At 45.2% G+C, this 23,375-nt stretch overlaps 1 protein-coding gene across 2 annotated transcripts in view; it reads left to right on the top strand.

The window, feature by feature from the left end:
* The window catches only part of Pex14 (peroxisomal biogenesis factor 14), a 149,950-nt gene that overhangs the window by 44,170 nt on the left and 82,405 nt on the right, over positions 1 to 23,375 (top strand). For both annotated transcript variants that reach the window (XM_036179458.1, XM_036179457.1), the window contains one exon: positions 17,648 to 17,732. In XM_036179458.1, coding sequence (XP_036035351.1) covers positions 17,648 to 17,732 — 85 coding nt within the window. The remainder of the gene's footprint in view (positions 1 to 17,647; positions 17,733 to 23,375) is intronic.

The raw sequence follows: 23,375 nt of genomic DNA, 5'->3' as shown, positions 1-23,375 counted from the left end.
GGACATCTGCACTGTGACATACTGTGGGAAGAACTAAGTGCTTTAGGCTTCGTTTTAGTCCTGACACTGTTCTTTCATAGTTCCTAACCTGGTTTATGCCATAACCCTAGGTGAGAAACTTATGTATCCTAAGAACTTCTATTTCCTTGGAGAAGGGGTGTGTTTATTTGTTAACTAATGGAAATGTTGTCCCATTTGGCCTGCTGTGGGACCCTTAAGAAATGGCTGTCAGATGGTAGGGCAGAACACAACCTGTGTTCATTTTTGCCAAACCTGTTGGATCCTTCACTGCCTGTCAAATCTGCTTGAAACTTTACCTGGAATTGTTTTAATTTGGCCCAGACCTGTGCTGCTTTCTCAGCTGCTGCGGAGTGGTGCGGAGGAGGGGAGGGCAGAGCCAGGGCCTGAGCTCTCGGGACGCGTCCCTTCTTTGCCACACATGCAAACAGGGCCATTGCTTCAGGAGTCTTTCCCTACCTGCTTCATACTAAGTTCTAACCGTTGTATTTCAGTCCTGTGATAACTTGGTCCCAGGCCTGTTGTGTTTCCTTCTTTCCAGCTATTTCAGAAGCCAGGCTGTTCCTGTGTGGCTGGGCCAGCCTTGAGCAGTGGTCTTCTCTCCAGCCTGCAGTGTACACTCACTCTGCTAGAGGGAAGAGTGTGAAAACAAGGGAACACACAACCAGAGAGAACCAGATTCTCTTTGGGTCTTGCCAGTCACACCCAGTAGAGCTTCTTTCTCTTCTCTTGAGTTCCAAGAAATGGTTTTATGGCCTTAAGCACACAGTTGGCTCATGTTGGGTGACGATGGCTTGGACTGGGCTATGGAGGCGGAGGCACCTTTGCTTCTGTTGGGTGCAGAGTGCTGCCTGCCCTCGGCAGCGATCACATAGCACTGATAGGTCAGCTCACTGTGTGCATCTCATATGCAGATTTCCTTTGAAGAGAGAGCAGTCAGGTTCATTAATTAAAGGAGCCTGGCTCAAGAGGCCTGTAATTAGAGGTGCTAGAAATCTGAATTTGAAGAGATCTATGCAGCTGCATTTTGAAACCATAGGGAGGCACCGAGAGGCGCAGGCTGTGGGCAAGAATGTGGCTGAACCAGATTTGGGAGGCTCAGCTTGTGGCAGAATTCTCCTTTTAATTTGTATTCTTAGCATTTTTCTGTTCTGTTGTTTAATAGGACGGTTTGATGATGAAATTTGCACCGACAGGCTGGTCTAGTAGAGGACAAGGAGGGCAGAAAGGAGTTGTTTAGATTAGGTATTTAGCCTTTTGGAGCAGGGCTGTCTTCTGGGATGCAGTTCTTGAAAAAGTTAAGTCTCTGTGGCATGAGCAAGAGGAGCAGGGGAGAGAAACAGTTGAGCATCCCATCCATGCTGGACTCCAGACCCTTTCTCCTACCACTGCTGTTCACTTGTCATTATGAGGCAGGGCCTTCCCCCCCCCCCCCCCCCCAGTGGCCTCCAACTTGTGACTTTCCCACTCTGCCTTCCTCCTGAGTAGCTAGGAATGCAGGCTGGTGCCACCAGGAGTAGCATCAGGATTCTAGAATCTGTGTTCCTGCTTTTCTTCTTCAGAGTAGTGTTTCTTCCTGTGTCATGGTCACTTTTTAAAAATATGAGCCTTTGTGGAAAGTCCTGACCTGTCTCCTCTTCGTTTCTTTAGTTATTTGTAGGTGATCTTTTGCTTTGGGTTCTTTTTCTCCTTTAAACAACCCCCACCCCTATTTTGTTTGATTTAGTGACAATTTTTTTATTGTTAAAAGCATTCATTTTTATTTGTGTCTCTTTTAATTCATCTGGCTATACTGGGATATGGCCAAGAGCCAGGAGAGTTACAGTGACCTGGATAGAGGGGCTCCTTCCCAGGAATGGAAGAAGGAGGCATTGGTGGGTGGCTGAAGACGTGTGTGTGTGTGTGTGTGTGTGTGTGTGTGTGTGTGTGTGTGTGTGTATGAGAGAGAGAGAGAGAGAGAGAGAGAGAGAGAGAGAGAGAGAGAGATCAGAGACCATCCATGAATGTGGGCCCCATGACACAGGCACCTTCTTCTGCCTTCTTGGTTCGTGTCCTTTGGGGGTATTGTAAACACCTGTTTACAGACCCTGTCTTCTATAAAGGGCCAGAACAATGACTATGTAGTTAAGGGGCAATGCATCCTCTACACCCTACTTACATCCTTGTGTGTGCACATACTGGGAATCAGTGGACCTTCGACTATGGAGTAAACACGAATTGCAAAGACTCAGTGCATTTACCATATGCAGATGCGAGTCAATTAGATTGAAACCTCTATTTAGCAGAGTGGTTTTGTGAAATAAATAACTTTTGAAGCAAGGCCACCGTATATAATAAAGTTGTGTTTATTAGGTGAAGACCTGCTGCCACAGTGCTCCCTGCCTCCCCACCTCTTGCCCTGAAATGCTGATTCCCAAGCAGGCAGCATCTTGGGGCTCTTTACAGAAGAAACGCCTCTCCGTCACTTCCTGGCATAGAAAGTTCATCCTTGATTTACAATGCTCAGCTTGTTAGCGCCAATGAAGGGGAGATGGTGGGAAGGTGCTTGTGTCCGCTTTGACCTCTGTGGGAGAGAGGAACCTAGTTGTGCTTCTTCGCCTGCCTGTCACAGCAGTGCCAGAGGAGCCAGCACACTCGTGTCTCTTCCTCTCCATACTCCATACTGCATGCATCTAACGGGGACAATTTTGAGAGCCTAAATCAGAATCTCAGATGAGCAACACTTCTGAAGTAGTGGAGGGGTTCTCCCTGTACCCCCTTTCCCTAGCCTCCCCTTCTTAGCCCAGTCATGACACACAGGCAGATAAATGCCTTGACTAGATCTTCCTATTAGATGCGTCCCGGCACTGGAAACTGCTGTGCTTCTGCCGGTCCTTTAGAGCATATGGGTGGTGCTGCACTAAGTGCTCATGGCAGAGGGCAGTGAGCACTGTGGGGAAAGCACAGAATGCTCTTTGGAAGAGAGAGTGCTTAAAAGGGAGAAGGGGCAGCTAGGTGCCGGGCTTGAAAGCACCTGGTGAAGATACTTGGACTTTCAGGGCTGTGATCATGAGTTCTGCGTCTCAGGGAATGGTGCTCTAGCTTTATAATAGGCTACCTGATTACAAAGACATTTTGAAGGCCACTTAGTCTTAGGCCAGATTGTGCATTAGGTGCACTAATCCTTTGCCGTGACCCTGGACTGCAATTGGAAAATTGGAAGTGTGCATGCAGTGTGTCGTGTTTCAGCTGGGGTGTTGGGTGTTTCTACACAGAGGTGCACTGTGTGGCTTTCTCTCAGCTATCCAACTTTGCTTTACTCGGTGGAAAGAAGCCTTCTATCCACCAATGACTTTTAAAAAGTAATTTTCCTATTTATCTCGTGATCATTTTTCTCAATGATTTGAAATATTAATGTGCAGATAAATATAGTAGTAGCATGTCAGTTCCTTGAGCCTGCCATGTTGGAGCAGAAAGAAATACCTAATTGCATCAAAACCACTCTAAGTTCATGTATGTGGAGCCCATCAAGCTGAAAGCATCCAGACGGCATCTGCCGTTATCAAATCACTCACGAATCCAGCTAATTAAAATAGAGCTTCATTTTTCTGAACCATTGTTTGGCAGGAATTCGAAACGGGTCTAACCCAATTTCTGCGTGTTTATGAGCCTTTATTATATCAGAGGTACTTTTCTGTAAATGTACAGGGCAGCGCTAAATGAATTGATCCACACAGTAGCACCGTGGACACACTGTGGACTTGCTAATGATTTCTCTGCCATCCTCTGGTTTCCAGACACTCTCCTGAAAGCTTCACATTCTCTTTTCCTAGCTTCTGCTCTTTGTCTTTCTTTCTCTCTTTTTTTTAGTGACAAAAATTGAACTTTTACTTTTAGCCTCATTTTTTCCTTTGAAAAAAAAATATTTCCTTAATAAATCTAGCATTTTTGCACACAGCCCCTTCCTTTTTCTGCTTTTCTTGGGGATGATTTGCTCTCCTTGTTTCTTGCTGTTTCCTGTTCCTTTCTTCTCCTTATTGCTTCTTCCTTTTACATCTTCAGTCTTGTCTTTCTCCAAACCTTTCTTCCTTTCTTCTCCTTTCTGCCTCCTACCATTTCTTCTCCGGAAATGCTTTGTACCTTTGTCTCTATGAAGATTAGGTGCCTTCCAAGGCAGTGCCTTCTGGCTGGAGGAGATGATGTCAGCCCGTTTTGTATCTCTGTTTGCTTACGTGCTTTATTTTTGGTTTTAAAAAGAGTTTTCAAACCACATCTACTCTACTTTATAGTCTATAATCTTGCTTTGAAGATGAAAGTGCTGGATGATGCTAACTAATTACTCCTGGTAACCTCTGTGAGTCTCCGCAGCAGCAGCAGCAGCAGCAGCTGCTCCATTTTACAGATGCAGAAGTGGAACCTGGGTAGGTGGGTGATTCCGAAAGGTCACTGAAGAAGTTGGAGACTGAAGTGGAACAAAATCGGGGTGTCTTTGGCTTTGATTCCCATCTTGGGGGTTCTACTTTTCCCTCCTTGAGAGTCCTGTATTTAAGGTGAGATGGAGAATCCTGCCCTCTCTCCCTTCTCTTTATGGACTTGGAACCTTCTGGAGCTCATTTGCAGTCTTCAGATGTTAAATGAATTTCTAGGTAATTCCTGGGAAAGAAGATTGCCAAACCACTTTCAGGCTGGTAAAAACCCTGTCCATTATGGTCTTAAAGTGTAGGCGCTCACTCTGATTCCAGAAGCTTCCAGTAAATGTGCCCACGTCACACACGCTGGCCCCAGCGATCAGAGCGTTGTAGGAAACGCTGCCATGTTTGATTGAATTTAGCCATTTTTGGAATGACGTGTGTATGAAGTGTTCTCTCAAATTACTGTGGCCTTTGTTACTGCTAATGTGTCCTGACATCACAGGTATAGCCTTGGCTCCCCAGAAAGGGCTTGGCTCCCATCATCAAGCCAGAGAGCAGAATTTTCAAAAACTCTGATTCAGTGAGACCGGTGCTCACTGTGGCTCCTAAGCAGAGGGGATGTGGAAAGGGGGCCTCACTCACTTTTCTCCCTGGGTTTCAAAATGTGGGGCAGGAAAGTAGAAATTAAATCATTTTAAAGGAGGAGGGCTGAGGGCCCAGCACTGTGTGCTCGTCTGGAATCCCGGAAGCTGTAATCAGGCTGTGTGTGTGTGTGTGTGTGTGTGTGTGTGTGTGTGTGTGTGTGTGTGTGTGGTGGATCTGAGGTTGGAGGCCAGCCCGTGCAGCCCAGGGAGAACCATCACACAGAGAAAAAAGGAAGGGGAAGGCTCCTGACTGAGTCAACAGGCTCTTGAGGAATCAGGAAATGAGTTCCTGCCCACTGTAAGTCTTTAAGTAGAGGCTTGCTGATCATTTGTCATGGTTATTGAAGAGAGGAGTCCTTGATCGTGAGTGGGACCAGGTGGCCTCACATTGCTTTTGGCCTCTTCCCTTGGCCTAGATTATGACACAGAGCAGCATCTTGCTTGTTCCTTTTGATTTTCTAAGTGCTTGTCATACTGTGAGGACTCAGGGATTGTTTGGTAACTATTCATTATTTAATCTTTTGCTTCCTGATTCTTAATCTAACTTGTGTAAAAACTCTTCTTGTTCAATTCAGAAAACCACTGTCTGTCCCCCCCACCTCCCACCCCCCAACTCCCTGAGTTCAGCAGCCACTGAAACCCACATGCAAACAAGGAAAACCAACCCTCTACACCTTCTGGCCAGAAACGATTGCAAATGGATTGTATATGCTCCTGCTTTATTCAGCCTAGTATCTAGGATATAATTTAATCCTGACGACTTAGTATCATCATTTAAGATGTAAATGTTTATGCTGTGTTGTAAGCATAGGCCTGTTTGCTTGTTGAAATACAGCTGTGTTTTGTACTGGCCCCTGCTCTGAGTAGCTCGCCATGCTAAGTGACTCTAAAGCAGTAACTTTTAAAACCTTGTGTTTGTTTTTCATAATGTTCCTCTCTTGCGTTTGTGCTCAGCCTTTTTCTGCTGTCTCTGTTCTCTAGGTGGCCTTCTACTTGTTAGCTTGTGTGTCCTGGCACTGAGTAACCAAGCTTATATTACAGTAAATAGTACACAGTGTGAAGATGCTCTTCTCTGAGTAAAAAGATGGATTTTCCACGTCTTTTTGTGGCACTTTTTTCTATTCCCTTTCCTGTTCTACCCATTCCCCAATTGGTTCTCTCTCCTCCCCGACAAGACAAGGTTTCTCTATAAAGCTGTGGCTGTCCTGGACTCACCATGTAGACCAGGCTGGCTTCGAACTCTCAGAGATCCTCCTTCCTCTGCCTCCTAAGTGCTGGGATTAAAGTTATGTGTCACCATGGCTCGATTAAAAAAATTTTTTTTCAGAAAATTTCTCCTCTTTTAATTTAAAATTTATTTTTTGATCTGTGTATGTGTGCACATACAACCTCCATCCCTCCCTCCTTTCTTCTCTGTTCTCACTCTCTCTACCTCTCTGTCTGCCTTTTTCTTATGCATGTGGAATGTGCTTGTGGATTGGGGGCTGTAGGAGTCAGAGGACAGCCTCAGGCACTGGTCCTCACTTTACTTCTTATTTGAGGCAGAGTCTTTCTTGTCTTGCTACTGCATGCACCACGCTAATAGGCCCATGAGCTTTCAGGGACTTTTATGTCTGCCGTGGCCTGCTGGGATTTCAGACACATGCTGCTCTTTCTGGCTTTATATAGTGTGAAGATTCATACTTAGCTTCCCATACTTGTGCAGCAGCACCTTGCCCACTAAGCCATCATCTCAGCCCTTGTCCAAGCTGTCTTTGTCCTAGAGGTAGCTGTCTTAGACTACCTAATGAAATTGATTTAGAAAGGGAAAAAAAAATGATCTGTGCATGGTGGCGCACTCCTTTAATCCCAGCACTTGGGAGGCAGAGGCAAATGGATCTCTGTGAGTTCAAGGCCAGCATGGTCTACAGAGCAAGTTCCAGGACAGCCAAGGCTACACAGAGAAATGCTGTCTTAGAGAGAGAGAGAGAGAGAGAGAGAGAGAGAGAGAGAGAAAGAGAGAGAGAGAGAGACAGAAGAAAAATGTACCAGTGAAGGGTCATGTATTGTAGAAGGGAAGGACTCAGTCATAACACAGGGATGCAAGGAGCGTGGTTTTATGGCACACTGGCATCAGTTGGCACTGTACTCAGCTTTCTTTCTTTTTCTTTTCTTTCTTTCTTTCTTTTTTTTTTTTTTTTTTTTGGTTTTTCGAGACAGGGTTTCTCTGTGTAGCTTTTGCGCCTTTCCTGGATCTTGCTTTGTAGACCAGGCTGGCCTCGAACTCACAGAGATCCAACTGCCTCTGCCTCCCGAGTGCTGGGATTAAAGGCATGCGCCACCACTGCTGGCTGTACTCAGCTTTCTTAAGACCTGTCTTGCTTTCTGTCAGCCTGTTTTGAGCAGACTGTGTGTAAATAAGGAAATGTAGACACTTGTGTAAAGTTTAAAAAAATCACAGAGAGAAACGCTCTGCTGTCTGGTGAACGGGCAGGCCTCTGTCAGTAGCTGTGTTTCTACTCAAGGCTCACGTCGGTGTTGTTGGAGCTTTAATCCTTTCACATTTACAAGAAATGCTGTTTCATTTTAGTTACCAAAAAAAAAAAAAAAAGAAAAAGAAAAAAAAAAAGAAAAAGAAAAAGTCAAAGACAGCATTTGATTTGAGGAACCAAAAGTCTAGAAAATGTATCCGGGAGTCCTCATCAATTTGAGGCATAATGAAATATGAAAAATACTCAATAAAAGCTCCTTTATTACTTTAGCTGTTTGAATGTGGAGTTCTTAGCCATCAGGTTAATGTTTGGGTATCATTTTTTTATTTGATTGTGAGCACTTTTCCAGGTAGCTCTGCCACTCGAGTGCTAATCAGATTCCCACAGATGAGCGGCGCTAGCTGCAGACTGACATCACTGCGTTCCTGCTTCAACATTATTTTATTTGTCTTTCCTGTAAAAGTTAATAACTCCATGTCCATGTGTTTAAACAGTCAGGGGAAGGGATAGCAAGCAAAAGGCCGTGAGCGATGTTTCAGGAGACTTGCAGAGCTGCAGGAAGCTCAGTTGAGCACATTTTAAGGATTTTGTGATTTTCAAGTATCTTACTCTATAAAGAGAGTGTGAGGAATCAAGATGACTGCAGAGCAGGGTGATAATTCAGAATTCTTTGGATAACAGAAGTGAACTTCCTTCTGTTCCCCACACAGAGCTGCAAGGAGTTTGAAATGAGTTACCATTGATTTTGAGAAGGATACTCAATAAAGCTGGCTCTCTTAATGGTGAGAACTGTGTAAAGTTAGCATTATGCTATGTGTACTGCATGCTCGTTTGGCCTGCTCGAGATGCCCAGGGCTGGTAAGAGCATCAGACTAACATACAAGGCTCCTTCCACCTTCCTCTGTGGGTGAGATGCAGTCCTGTGGCCAGCATGGCTCTGGCGCTTACTAGGCCTTTGTGGAATCTTTTGTTTGTTTGTTTGTTTGTTTTCTAGACAAGATCTTACTCTGTAGCCCAGGCTGTCCTGGAACTCACAGATGCGCCTGCCTCTGCCTCCCAAGTGCTGGGACCAAAGGCGAGTGCTGCCACAAGCTGCTGCTGCTGCGGCCTCTTCCTCAGCACTGCTGCCACCTTCCCTGATATGTGTGTTTCTTAATAGCTGGGCTTGTTAATAACAGAATGTTCAGGATGTCTAGGGGAAGGTTGCTGAATGGTTCCCAACCCTGAGAACTGGGCTTCCTTGCTGAGCTGAAAATTTCTAAATTGAAGTTAATTAGAAGAACTGCTTGAGGATTTTTTTTTATAATTTGCACCTTCATACTGAAGAAGTCCCCCATGAAAGTCTGACACTTGTGCCGTCCTTACTTTAGTACCTCTTCCTCACGGGCGTCAGAGGTCCCTCTGTGCTGGACACTTTGCATGGGACTCTTACTTAGGAAGATGTCTACAGACATGGGACTTGTGTTAGGGACCCTATTATTAGATGTATGACCTGGCCATGAACTTGTTGCATGTGGTTATAAGGCACATCTGATGCCTGCTAGAGTTGGTTCCAGTGGAGAACCCATTTCTGCTCACTGTGTAGGCCTGTGTGTCTGCTGAAGAGCATGACTTCCCTCCAAGAGGAGTTGCTCATCTCCCACCATTTGAATAGTCCGTTTCCAATCCCTGTCATTTACCGTCAATTTGAAAGTTCCTAAGCTTACTCTGTTATGAATCATGCTTCTGGAAGTCATACTTCTTCTGCTTTTGCTCCTTGGGCCATGAAATTCTCTAGAGTAACAGCAGGAACTAGGACTTGGCCTTGTGTTAGCCATGGGTCTACTTTTTGGTAGATGTGAAGGTGATCTTTAGCTACCCAAATTTGTCACTTTTCATTCTTGCTATCTTTAATTAATTAATTAATTCACTTACTGTGTATGAGTGTTTTATCTGCATGCTTGTCTGCGTATCACTTGTATGTCTGGTGCCTGCAGATGCCAAAAGAGTGTTGGAACCCCTGGAGCTGGAGTTCAGAAAGCTGTGAGCCACTCTGGGTGCTGGAAATTGAATCCCGGTCCTCCATTAGGCCTTTTCCCCATTAGATAGTTGTCAGAGGTGCCAGTTAATGACTTCTCAAAAGTATTTAGTTCATGCAGACATTTCAGCACATGCCTGTAATCCCAGCTTCCTGGGAGGATGAAAGAAGAGAAGGTTGTGAGTTCTGGGCCTGCTCAGGCTGTATAACCAAACCAAACCAAACCAAACAAAAACCATTTTATTTTTGTGCCATGTGTGATGGTAGACAAAGGTTCCTGGTGAGAGAATCTCTTCTTGGCACCCACGAGCCTGTTGTGCCCTGTAATCAGAAGGGAGTGCTCTGCCCGCCACCTGCTAGTCATTTATTCTGTGTCTAGATCCCAGTAATGACTTAATGCTCAAGGTAGCCACTCTCAGGGATACAACCTTTCTTCGTCCCCATCATGATTGTACCACAGCTTGGCCATCCATGACCAGAGAGGACTTTGTTTGGTCCAGACTTGGGAAGAAGTGGGAGCTGAAGCAGTTCTCCATCTGCCAAGCACCTGAGCTCCAGAGCTCCCCAAGTAGAGCTCTACCATTCAGCCAGCAACAGAGGAAAGGACCTAGGTACTCTAGGGAAGGTCCTAGGCACTGTCTGCTACATCTGTTTAGTGTTGGAGTCCCAAGCCACCATCCCCGTGTGAGCTCATGGCTCTCCTAAGGTGGTCTTGGACACTGAGTCATGACATTCCTTTGGAGTGATTCAACTCAACAGCTTGACACCTTCACTAATTTTACAACACCAAGCCTAGGTATTTTCTGCTTCCTCTTTTAACAGTGCAGGGAGTTAGAGGAATATTGAAATTGTAAAAGCAGGGCACTGGGGGAAGAACAGTCAAGGAACTCCTTTGAGCTCCTCACTCTTCTTGGTGCTTCCCAGGACCAAGCGCTCAACTCCCACCACTCAGCTGTGGCACATGGACCTTTCATTTCTGTTGCTGGTGTGCTAGCTAGCCGCCCCTCCAGCTCACAGCCAGCTCTTTGCCTTCTCTGCTGAGGTCACTGCTACCGTGATCCGTGTATAATGGCATTTCCCTCCTCTTTTCAGTATGGAGGCTATTACAGTTTCTTCTCTAAACAGGACTTCAAACAATCTGCTGCCAGTTGGATTTCAAAGCCAAGGGAAAGGCAAATGTCATCCTTTTTTTCTTCCCTCTTTGGGTAACTGCTTTGTTGGCTGCATCAAAAATTAGAGGGTTGCTGTGGAAATTCAGGTGGGGATGTGTGGGGACAAGGCATTTAAATTTGCTTTTCTTTCCGCCTAAAGGAGAAAATCCTTTTCCTTCTCAACCTTTCCTAAAAAGGAACTTTGATCTTCTCAGCCCAGAGGCCGGGGTTTTCATTTCCTCTATAGCAAGTTTGTGAATTTCGCTCCTTCTGTGTGGCGACAGTGCTCAGTGGTTCGCAGCATCTGCAGCCCTGCCTGGCTCCGCATCCATGCTCCGGCTCCTTATGTGCTGTAAGGTGGCCCAGAGTCCTCTGCTGAGCAGAAGACCCTCTCCAAAGTCACTCTGTCCCTAGGGCTGCCGTCGCTGGGTACTGACTAGTGTGTGGTAGTTTAGGACGAGGTTACCATCACACTTGTCTCTGGGAGAACTCCTCCCATAAAACAACAAAGCAGTGTCATCCTGGCGAGTTGCTCGTGCAGTATTTTTAACTAGGGCCAAGAAAAAAATGTAGACGACAGAGATATTTCACTTTGAAAGGTAGTTTTTGCGCATGTGAAGTTGCCACCTTTCATAGAGGCTTTTACTTCATATATCAATGTTTTAAGAGAGACTAGGGTCAATAATGCATGCCTTAGAATTCCCTAAATACAGATTTACGCAATAGCCCCTAAAATATATTGTGTTGTATCATGTCAACTCTTCTGCACCTCTGCCAGAGGTTTTTTATTTCTTTAATGTGAAAAACAAAAAGACCAAGGAGAATAAAACAAAGGAAGTCAGGGCTCACAAGCACAATCACTGCAGGGGGAGGGGGGTGTGGAGACAGTGACCACAACCAGGAAATTCCAATCCAAAGAGAGACTTCTTCCTTTAACCCTTTGAGCACCAGGGCACGTGGTCGGTCATCCCTCCCTAGGTACAGGGCTATCTAAGTTCAGTTCACTGTCTTTAGTTTGTGAACTTCTGGGGTTTGTGGACACTTTCTCTTCTCCATTCTCCACTTACTATAAATTAAATGGGAGTGTGTGCACCCATGCTTGTGTGCTAATGTGTAGATAAATGGACTAAAAAGTACCTCTCAATTTTGTAGCCCTCAGAGAAGGGGAACGAATATTAAAGGAAAAAAAAACATAACCAAAACCCTGTCACTGTCATCTGTTCATTTTTAATGAGCAATTTTTTAAATAAAAGAGGAAAATGAATAGGTGTTGAACCAGCCCGTGATATGTAAATGCCAACTAGTAATTACCTAAAACCTCAATTTTCATTCTGTTTCATCTTGCAAAACATTTCATTTTCCCTGAGTGAAAACACTTAATTTGGGCTGTGTGAGTTAGCCAAGCGGCCACCTCTGGCCTGCGCCACCTCTGGCCTGCGCCACCACTGGCTCCGGCTAGGGGGCACTTTGGCTCTGTGCTTGGGTTCCTGACTGCATGTCCACCTCAAGGTTATTCCCCTCTTGCCATTCCAGTGGTTTTGCTCTGAGTGTGCTGTGGCGCCCCTCCCCCTCCCCTAGTCTGGGTTTCGGGGAGCCTGTTCCTCCTTGTCCTTGCAGCAAATCGTATTGAATTTTGGCTGACCGAGCCTTCCTCTGCATATTAACTTTCCCTCCTGTACCTGGCTGTGAGACCCTTAGCTTTTGTGCATTGAATTTCACGCCTGGGTAGCAGCTTTCTGGAAGCTCCCTTTCTTCCTTTGAGCTTCAGACTGTGTGTTGTTTCTGTTTTTTTGTTTATTGATGCTGTTCTTGATTCTGACCATTGAAGTTCCCACATATTTGCTCTCGTGGTACATTTCCTCTCTGTTCCAACATTTCCTTTCTTTTTGCAGGCTCATAGGCTTTCCGTCTGCTTTGACTTATTAAGGTCTGCCACCTTTTGGATGTGTTCCTGTGATGTCTTGGAATGTGGCTTGTGGTTGCCCCTGCTTCCTTCCCTCCCTAGCCTGTGCCCTACCTAGAAAGAGAGTGCAGAATTGAGAAAGAACAGAGAGCTTGACACTGAACTGTAGACCAGAGAGGAATCTGGGTGCAGAAAACCAGAATTATGTTGTCCTAGGACCCTGGATCCGAATGTGCTCTGCCTGGAGTCTCAAGGCACACAGCCTCTTTAGTGAGATATATGGCTTCATAATTAGCCCGTTGCATTTTTTCACGAGTGCTAGCATCAGCGTTCTACGATGTGTTTCTCTGATTAACAGCTGCTTTGCAACTATTTCCTTGTGCCACCGATGACCATATTTGTCAAGGAACTCCTGACAGAGTACTGATTTCTTACTAAAATGCAACATTTCTGCTTCACGAAGGCTCTCTCCTCAGCATTGCCTGGCTTTTAAAGTCAGCCCTTGTTAAAACTCAAGCTGGCTTTGGTCTAGTGCCTGTTAACAGGATTCTGGGTGTCTGCTTTAGAGCTGGAGTGGGGAGCCTTTCACAGGCAATTTAATCTTGTGAACAGTGTGGGAGCGATGGGGCACTGGAGTGGGGTTTCAGGCCTGTGTCTGGTCACTTCTCCTGCCCTCTAGGTGCTCCTCCCTGGGTTAAAAAGGACATGGCTTTGGTTGTTAAGGTCATTCATTTTTGAATATTTTAAACTGGCTAATGAATGCTCACATTTTAGGAGATAGATGTGTACATAGTACACAGGAAGGCGGAATTGGTGGCATTCCAAATAAGTGCCACCAGAGACAGTGCATCAGGGTTTACATGTCAGGTGCAAAGTGCCTAAGACTCCCTGAAACCCCAGGTTCATTATTAGGCAGGCTCTGTTCTCCCGTCCCCTCAAACAGAAGATAAGTGTGTGCTCTGTAGATCACAGTGTGTAGGGCTTTTGGAGGAGATTGGCAAACACATAGGAAGTATCCTTTAGTGAAGATAGTCAGGACCCTGGGTTTCTCCTAGTGGCCTTACTTACCTTACACTGTGTGTTTAGCATGGAGTATCGGATCACCCATTATGCAGTTACAGATCCTGGTCTCCCTGCCGTACAGATCTTGCTCAGTTGGCCAGTTATCTTGAATCCAAAGGTATTTTACAGCCTGAAGCCCTCCCCCACTTTCTCCCCAAGTCATGGTCAGGGACTCCAATGTAACCACTACTCAAGACTGCAGAGAAAAGAATTTATTTTCTGCATTTTCTTCCTGTAGCTTTAAAGGGCTAAGCAGTGAAATTACAAACTTCCCTAAAATCATGGAGTTGATGGTTGGCAGTTACTCTGTTTTGCTTGTTGGGACAGTTGGGGGAAATGAGAAACTTTGCTTCTGATTTTTTTTCTGAGTTCATCCTTAATTTTAAAAATCAAACTAGCTCCTGCTAATTCGGGGTACACTCATTAAGAACTCAATCTAAGGTGAGGGACGACTCCACAGCAAGTGGCCCAGCAATGCATCAGGAGCTTTGCGCCAGAATTCTCCAGGGCTCACTGCACTCCCACCACATGTGCAGTAAAGTTCCTGTCTCCATTTTACATCTTTGACATTGAGGCGGAAGATTTGGCCTGAATTTATGTAATTTAGTTGGCACAAATATAACCCATGAATGGTCACATTCATCTTCTGGTTAGAAAATGAAATGATAATACAGGATAGGCTGCAGGCACTCCATCGTTGGACCCAACAAAAGTGTGCTGTGTGTTGGACCTTTGCAGAGGGAAGTTGAATTGTTTCATGAAGTCAATGAAAAGTGTCCAACAATAGGCTGGTGAAAGGCCCAGACTGAGCACCTTGGCAGTTTATGCAGTGGGCAGAGAGGTCTTTGCATTATGGGTAAGGAGTTTTGGGACATCTTTTACCATCAGTGCATGAATCATAGGGCTATAAAATTCTAGATTGGACAAGTTCTTTATGCCCCCCTTCAGGATGCTAGTGTCTTGTGGGGAGGGAGAAGAGTGAAGAGTGGCTGGAGAAATAATTAGTGAAAGGAGAAGAGAGGTTTTCGTGTGTTCACGCTTACACGCAGCAGCTTATCTGAGTATCTTTCTTATTCAGCACATTATGGTGAGGCTATTAGTTTGGGTGCTTTATATTTTTGCATCTAGTGTAGTGATATCGATGCTGTTAAATATGTGATTTGCCTGTCACCTGCATTTTCAGACAAAGATCAAGGGGAACATAAATGAGCCTCAAAAACACTTTATGTAGGTGTTTGGCAGTATTATTTTATATGACTTGAAATTAGTGAGTGGAAACTTTAAAAGAAATTGTTCATATTTTTGCAAGTTTGAAGTGTGCCGGGACTTTGTCAAATTCCCGTTAAAATAAATACGTCAATTTCATCTCCCTTCCAAATTCATTTATCTTGCTTTTTTAAAAGGTGTTTTCTACTTTACCTGATGTTTAAATTGGATTCGCTCGTTTATGCTGTTCTTTGCTATATCCCCCACGTTTTTCTTAAATGAATTACTAATGACAGAGCACTCCATCATTCCCTCTCTGCAGCCACTTTAAGGAAAGCATGGTGATCTAAACCTTTTAACCTATTAAAGATGATTTTTCCCAATTGAATCAGACCCACCACAGGTGTAATAACTAATCATTTAAACTACACCTGCTATTATGTATTTTTAAGCCATTATGCGTGTTGGATAGATGATAATTCATGTTTATTGCATTGTCCGATGGATCCGTTTTGCCTACACTAGGCTGATTAATGTATTTAAAGAAATAAGAGATGCAATTTTTAAAAAAAAAAAATTGATGGAATGCGCCAAGCACTGCATTGAGTGCACCATTAAACCCATCAGAACTTTGCTCTCTGACCAGAAATGCATATACCAAGGACTGTATTAAAAGAGCAAGGTGAAACCTGGGCATTTTAGTGGTGTGGTTCTGTCTTCTTTCTCCGTCATGGGGAATTTTGGAAGGATGCGGGAAGGCTTTCTCTTTGTATGGGTGAATGACAGGAGCTGTGCAGTCCACATCCTGTGCCCAAGACCTGTTCATCCACATTTCCTGTGACACCTGGTACACACAGCACAGCCAGAGGCTGCCGCAGGATACCAGTACTGTCATCTTCTAACATGTAGAGGTGTATGGTTTTCACAGGTGAACACAATTATACCTGAGCCATCTGAGCAGTGAAGATTGGTGGTGACCCTAGCGGGCCTGGGATGTGTGCCTATCCCTATCCCTTCTCTTTCTGGAGAATAGCACACCCTGCAACTTTCCTCTTTCCATCCTCTTCCCCTTTTTCCACCCTCCTTTCTCTTGTGTCTCCTTTGGACTCCCTCGGTACTCCTCCCTCTGTCTTTTCATCATAATATTGTAGAGCTTTGTTAGACTTTTCTTTTTTCTTTTTTTTCTTTTTCCAGTATAACCTGAGGTGATCTAGTTGAGACTGAAGTATCAGTTTGGGGGTTCTACAATCTCCCACATTGAATTTTCATTAGCCTAGAACTATGGTTATCCTGCAGTTTGCGATGGTGGTCAAAGCAGTTTGCAGTGTTGGAGGGATCAACCCCCACAGGGAGCTAGCTGGGCTTGGCTCCTGAGAGCAATAGTATCTCTGGAGGGACAGGTCCAGTTCTGGAAGGTCAGGGTACTGAGCCTGACCTTTAAGGAGGAATCCAGGGTAAGCCTCCCACTGAGGGTTTATCGGGAGAATGAGGCGTTTCCCTGGCTGTCTTCCTCTTTTTCTCTTTCTTCTTGATCTGCCTTCATTTCTTTTGTTCCCCGAGAACTCTGGTCTCAGGAGGTGATGTGCAACCTGAACATCACTCATAGTCACAGTACTTGCTGTTTGAATCTTGGCTCAGGGTTGCCCTTAATTTAGGATCACAGAAACATCCTTACTGAGAGTGAACTGCATTAGCCTTACCTTAACAGGACCATGCTTTTCTTTTGGTTTTGCTGAGGTGAATAGTGCCAGTTATTCTAAACAGCCCTCTTTCCTCCTGGAGCAGCTTGGCACTTCCTGCCCTGTAGGACCCTGTTTGCTGTGGATAGCAGTCAGGCAGCATAAACACATGCCTTGCATGTGCCGAGTGTGGGGGCTGATGCCTCATTCATCCCCTGCTTGACTTATTTGTATATATGAAGATTTCATCAAATAATATTCATACCAGAGGTTGGGAAACAGTCTGTCAATTTGTTGACTTGTAGCCAGGGAATCCTGAACTTTGCCGTTCAAAGGCTCATCGGAATTCAGCTTCACCCAACTGGGGGGACCAGTGTGGCCAGTCATGTGTGTGTCTGCTTTACAAACCCCTTCACCTCCAGTACTTTGCCAGGTACTAGATAGGGAGCATCATCTCTTCCCTGCCATTCCTTACTTTGTAGCTGGGGAGGCAGCTTGAACATGAGAAGACAGTATAATTATGTCTTCAATTATAAGGTACACATCACAGCCCTGAAGAACTAAAGAGAACAGGAAGATCGGAAAGGCTGATTTAGGGAAAGCTCTGAGGAGTCAGAACAGTCTCTATAAGAATCTCTCTCTCTCTCTCTCTCTCTCTCTCTCTCTCTTTCTCTCTCTCTCTCTCTAGTGTGTGTGTGTGTGTGTGTGTGTGTGTGTGTGTGTGTGTGCACAAAAAAGTGTGTATGGTGTGTTGTGTAATATGTAGACGGGTAGAGATGAGAAAGGGAAGTCTCCCAGAATGAGATTGTGCATGGTACAAGGATTGTAGCTGAGTGTGGCTGAAGCAGCAGCTTGAAACAGGAATGCAGCAGAAGTTCAGTGCAGGTCCGAAAAGCTAAACCAAGGAGGTGCCATTTGTTCCTCTCAGAAATGGGAAGCCAGTGAAGACAGGAGAACCTAGTTTAAGTGGCTTTCTAGTTTAAGAAGTAGCTTGCTATGTATTTGATCCCAGCAGTATCCTTTTGTCTGTGCCCTGGGAACTCAAAATTTCTGGCCTTGAAATTGAGATTACTGAAGTTTACTCTCTGTTTTATCCCCCTACCAGATTGCCACAGCAGTGAAGTTCCTACAGAATTCCCGAGTCCGGCAGAGCCCACTTGCAACCAGGAGAGCATTTCTTAAGAAGAAAGGTACAAGTTTCCTTGCAGTGTAGAGTGGTCTGTAGAAAGGACCAGGGCTGGGGCAGTGGAGATCATAGCTAGAGACAGGTGCTGAGTACATCAAGGATCGCCATGGCTGTCCACGTGTGCAGGTGGGACATGGGGGTGAGGTGACCACCCTCAACGGGGCGCACATTTCTTTACTCACAGTGGAGCAGAGAAATAACAGGGTTTGAACAACTAAGCAGCAGATATGAGGCCAAGATCATCATGGTACAGTCAGCATTCAGTAGCAGAACTGGCCCATTGAATAAAACTGGAGGACTCCTGCTTTCTGGTCAGTCTGTTAGTGACCTGACCACAAAATGACCTGTTTGGGCTAGGAGAGGTCAGAAGCAAAAGATAAGGGGAACTAGGTGCAGAAACACAGGCAGGAGGATTTCCAGATTGAAGTGGCAAATTCCTGATTTTTATGGTATTTCTGTAGGCTGGGATAAAATGGATCCTGATTAAGTTCCGTATTGTTGAAGCAGATAGAACTTATTCTAGTTCTGTTGAGTATTTGGTGTTTTGTAAAGCAAAAACAACCATCTGACCAAAAAAGAAGGCGGACTTTTATTCTTAGGATGTTTACTTTTCTAGAGATCTAGGAAGCTACTTAAAGAGCTTTACATAACACTGGGGGGGGGGGGGGGGGGGGGGGGGGGGGGGGGGGGGGGTGGTGTTGTTCACTCCAAAACTATTTTTTCGTTAAAAGCTATAATGCTGGCCTCAAAATTCTGGTGATTCTGTCTTTTTTTTTTAAAAAACTGGGATGGATGGTGAGATGTTTTCATGGCATTTCTAAGCACATCTGTGGTATCCAGAAGTGCTGCTCTGGGACCAAAACAGTGTTCTAGCCACTGACAGGGCCCCACTCACAGGGTTTGGGCACACCCACAGGGTTTCACCCACAGCAGCTGCTTAGCTGCAGACCCATGGCAAGGTCCCCATGAAGGAGTTGCATGCTTGCTAGCTGCATGGTACTCACCCCCATCATTAGGAGATTATTAAAATTTGGAGTGTGTTGGCTGGCCTCTCTACTCCGTAAGCATCATGCCATAAAAGAGATTTTCCTTGAAATATGTGTACCTATAGGGAGTAATTAATCATAAAAGCTTGGGGATTTCAGCTCTCTCATCAAAGCATTGAAGCAGGGGAAAGCTGAGCCTAAAAGCTGAGCTGATTACCCGGGGTAACCTGAGACAAAATCTATGGTTGCCGAGAGATCCTTAGCCCAGTACATTGTGCAGTATTATAACTGTCTGATCTTCTCCTCTACCGACAATGACCAGTTAGTCCTCATTTTCTCTCAAACGCAGCTGGGTTAGAATTTCATTTGCAGAAGGTATTTAGAGCAATTTAGAGACAAATGTCTCTGGTGTTTGCTCGGCACTTCCCCACCGCAGGCTTTGCTGAGCAGTTTTAGTATCAGGAGCTCCATCTAATCTGTTTAATTTTAATAAATCCCTGACTGGGAGAGGGAGAGAGAGAGAGCGAGAGGGAGAAACTCTGGACCAAATAATACTTCTTTTGAGTCACTTGGCTCATAACTACTATAGAGGGGGAGCTGATTTATGCAATTATTATTTGTTGTTCTTTACGGAAAAAAAAAAAAAGAAGAAAGAAAGAAGAAAGGGAAACATCCAGCTGATTGATTAATCAGTTCACCCAGGAATGAGCATCGACTCTGTATCATACCCTGATCTTTCCACTGGAAATTCACTGAGAACAGAAAAGACAAAAACTCTGTCCTCACAGAACTTCTGCTCCAACAGGGTGGGGACAGGACATGAACAAATGGAACAGCAAAGTCCATGGTGTGTCAGGTGTCAGATGCCAGGGCTGGAGGGGGATGCGATTTTAAAGGCTGTCGGATGTCTCTGAGGGGCGATGTATGCACAGAGCTGTGAAAGAGATTAGCGTTGTTGGTAGAGTGGACTCTTGATTCAGGTTAGTCTTTAGAAATTTGGGTGTTAGGAACTCAGGGAGGCTCCCTAGCCCTTCTTGTTCTAAAGAGAACCACACTGGTTTACCCTGTACTTAAGCCTGGAATCACTGAAGCTAATCACCCATCTCCATTATCCTCTAAAATGCTCCTTCAGTCGGTAATTATCCATTTCCGAGGTGAATCCCAATAGGGTAAGTTCTGGCAGACCTTTTCTGGGCAAAGAATTCCAAGGTTTGATCGGTGTCTGGGGAAGAAAAGCCCCTTCGTGGATTTAAACTTCACTTCTAAAATTCCTGATATTCATTGAGTCAGGCTTCTACAACCAGGATGTATGGTTGGGCAAGGGGCATCTACCCTGTCCCTCATGGTAGCTGTGGAAGGAAGAGGATTGGCACCTTGCTCTAGGTCTGCTCCATGCAGGGCCGTGGTGGGGAACTGGGGCACTGGCTTTGGGAGGGCTCTCAGCTCTGCAGCCTCGGCTCTTCCTCACATGTCACTTCAGGGAATTGCAGTGGAGCACTGACTTGAATTATAATCTGACTGCTTTTTTTTTTCTTAATAAACATCTCTTTCCTGAAAAAGCAAATTCAATTTTGTTTTTCTTTTAATATTATTTAATATTTAATATAGAAATTGAGGTCCCTGTAGTACATGTCAGTTCAGTGGAAAATGAGGGTGACTTTAGGCATCGCTGAGTTTGTTTTATTGTGAAACCACAGCCCCAAGCAGGGGCTGCATTGTGCCTCTGTTACTGACAGGTTAAGTGTTGAGCTCTCTGGTGGGGGTGGGGAGTGGGCTGAAGTGAGATAGCATTGGTCTGCAAGGGTCTGTCTTGGATGGTTTGTTGTTGTTGTTGTTTGTTTTGTGCTCTCTTTTAGATGCTTTAAAGTCAGAATATAGAGTCATTAATGAGAAACATGAAGTTATTAGAATCATTTATCATTTTCTTTGAAGTTTGTATTGCCATTTTATGTAATTTACAGCAATTCTCCCTATTATCAGGATTTTTTTTTTTTTGATGAAAGAGAAAAGCAGCTGTTCACCTTCAGAATATTAGAATTAATGTTTTCGTATATTGTCCAGCTTCTTCTTGATTCTGCAGATGACACAGCCATGGTAGTCAGCCACACATGACAGTAGTTGGACTACGTGAGGTTTAAGCCTTCATAGAGCTGGTCTATATATAGATGCTTTTCTTGCCAGGCAGGCATCTCAGCAGGCTGCAGCCCAGGAGGCCGAGTAGTCCAGAAACAGCAGTAGCAGCAGTCCCGAGATTTGGAGGTTTGGAGAACATTGTCCATGGGCTGCTGTCGACTTGCTGCCACAAAATATAGTATAGGAGGCAAGGCACTTCCCAGCATGCCCTGCAGACTGAGTACAGGTTGGGCAAGTGTGATGACTGTGCCTGGGAGGCTGAAGGCAGATGAGGTGGAGGAGGGATAGAGTTGTCCGCCGACTTCCCTGATGTAGCTCTCAGAATCAGTGTAGGCTTTTCTGTATAACCCTTTGGAGTCGGGAGGGTGGTACCCTCTCAAATGTGTAAGCCAAGGGCTTCTTCCTCACCTGTCTATGACTTTCTTCTCCTAAAAGGGGGAGCAGAGTATACCCTTCTGTTTCTGGAAGCTCCCTCTGTGTGGAAATGAATTTGGGAAAGAACGAATCCTGGTGGGCTCAACCTTGGTGGTGGGGTGGAGGTGAAGGACTTTACTCACTGGAATCCTTTAAGGGGGGAGTAAATTCTTACACAGATTTCAATTGAACTCTCTTTTATTACTTTTCTTTTTTATCATTTACGTCCATTTCATGAGGTAGTTTGCATGTCCTTGAATGGAATCTCGTTACCATGAAAGCTTTTTTAGCATTGATTTCATAACAGTCTTAATTTAATAGCTTCGTCATTACTGAGAAGCTCTGGGAGTGGGCCTGGCTTTCCAGGTCACTGACCTTTTAATTACAAACCTTGTTCTGATGGCCAGGTTATCGACTGGACAGCTCCCAGCTTGTGCCCCAGGATGAAAACGAAAATAACTGTTTCCTCCCCCATCTCTAGGAAAAAAAGTAACCTCTTGTGTTTCTAAAATTAATTTTCTCCTACAGCTTTACTTTATAATTAATTCTTTAATGTGTCTTAGTGAAACCAGAAGTCTTTTTTATAGAGGTTTTGTTCCTGGAGCTGGGGTCCAGCAGATAGCTTAGGGGCAGGGGGTGGACATTTTGCCAGCACCACCCCATGCTTGACTGCAGCTGAGCTGGAAGGAGTAATGTTGGCCCCTCCATGAGGGGCCGGCTGGCCCTTCTGAGTCTTTGTTCATGAGACATGGGTTATGGCATGAAGATTTAGAGTCATCCCAGTGTTTGCTGCTGGACTTGAACCTGGTACATCACAGACATTTTTAAAGCTGTCCCTACTGAGTCATTCATACCTTCCTTGCTTGCTTGCTTCTTTCCTTTCATCCTCAGTATTTTTGTGCTGGGGATCAGATCCACGTCCTTGGGCTTCCTAGGCAAGTGCTTTGCCACTGAGCCCCATTTGCAGGCCCTGGTGAGTGTTTTTTCTTACTGTTGTTACCTGTTAGCCTTAGACGAGACTAAGTACCCTTAACTGATGAGCTCTGCTGTCACAGACTTGATATGAACAGGTTGGTCTAGGTTCTCTGTCACAGACTGATGATGATGATGATGATGATGATGATGATGATGATGATGATGGAAAAACAGGACAGCGGACAGTGGAATAGCAATCCCAGTTTGCCCTGCCACTCCAGTTCCTACTAAATTTCCTGTGTAGTGAGAGCCCCTCTGCCCTGGACAAATAGTAAAAGCTTTCCTTGGGAGTGTGAGGTAGTGAGAAAGACAAAGAACTGGAGGAAAACAGCAAAGTGTGAGGAGGCCGTACTATTGGCCCACAGTAGTCAGCTTGCAGTGGATGGCACCTTCCTCCCACCTCCTGCTCTTTTTACCCTGGGCTCTGCCCCTTGTGGGGTTGTTGCACAAAGCTGCTGGGAGTGGAGGCTGCACCCTGCAGGTGAGTGAGGAGCCGGCCGGAGCAGACAGGACTGCGTGGCACTGTATGCTTGTTCCTGAGGATGATTGAGCATCTCCATCCATCTGTTGTGCATGGACTCTCTTCCCTCCCTGCCAGTCTTGCATCTGCATATCCGTCACCCGCTGCTCTGGACCAGCCTATTCATCATGCTGACTGGTTTCTCCCCATCAATTTTCCTGCTCCCCTTGTTATCCAAACTTATCTTGAACTCCGAAGATTTTTCTCATCATCCAGGAGAGGTCTATAGTGGCTGAAGCAGCTTTAGTGCCGGGAGCTGTGCTGTCCCATTTGGAGGGCCCATTGCATTCGCTGCCCCAGAAGCAGAGCTGTGTGGTTATGTACAGAGGTGCTTATGTGGGGGCTTGAGAACTTGCCCAGGTACTCTTCTGAGAGGAGGAGGGCTCCTTTATAAACTCTGTGCCTGCACCGGTACTGCAAAGATAGACAGTACTGACATTGTCACACATCTTGTGTTACTAAAATAAAATAAAAACATTGTTTGTTTGGGTTTTTTTGTTTGTTTGTTTTTTCAAGACAGGGTTTCTCTGTGTAGCTTTGGCTGTCCTGGAACTCACTCTGCAAACCAGGCTGGCCTCAGATACACAGAGATCCTCCTGGCTCTGCCTCCTGAGTGCTG

Source organism: Onychomys torridus, chromosome 2 (assembly GCF_903995425.1).
Source record: "Onychomys torridus chromosome 2, mOncTor1.1, whole genome shotgun sequence".
Classification (NCBI taxonomy): domain Eukaryota; kingdom Metazoa; phylum Chordata; class Mammalia; order Rodentia; family Cricetidae; genus Onychomys; species Onychomys torridus.
The sequence above is the reverse complement of the archived record's forward strand: the minus strand, read 5'-3'. Positions and strand labels throughout refer to the sequence as shown.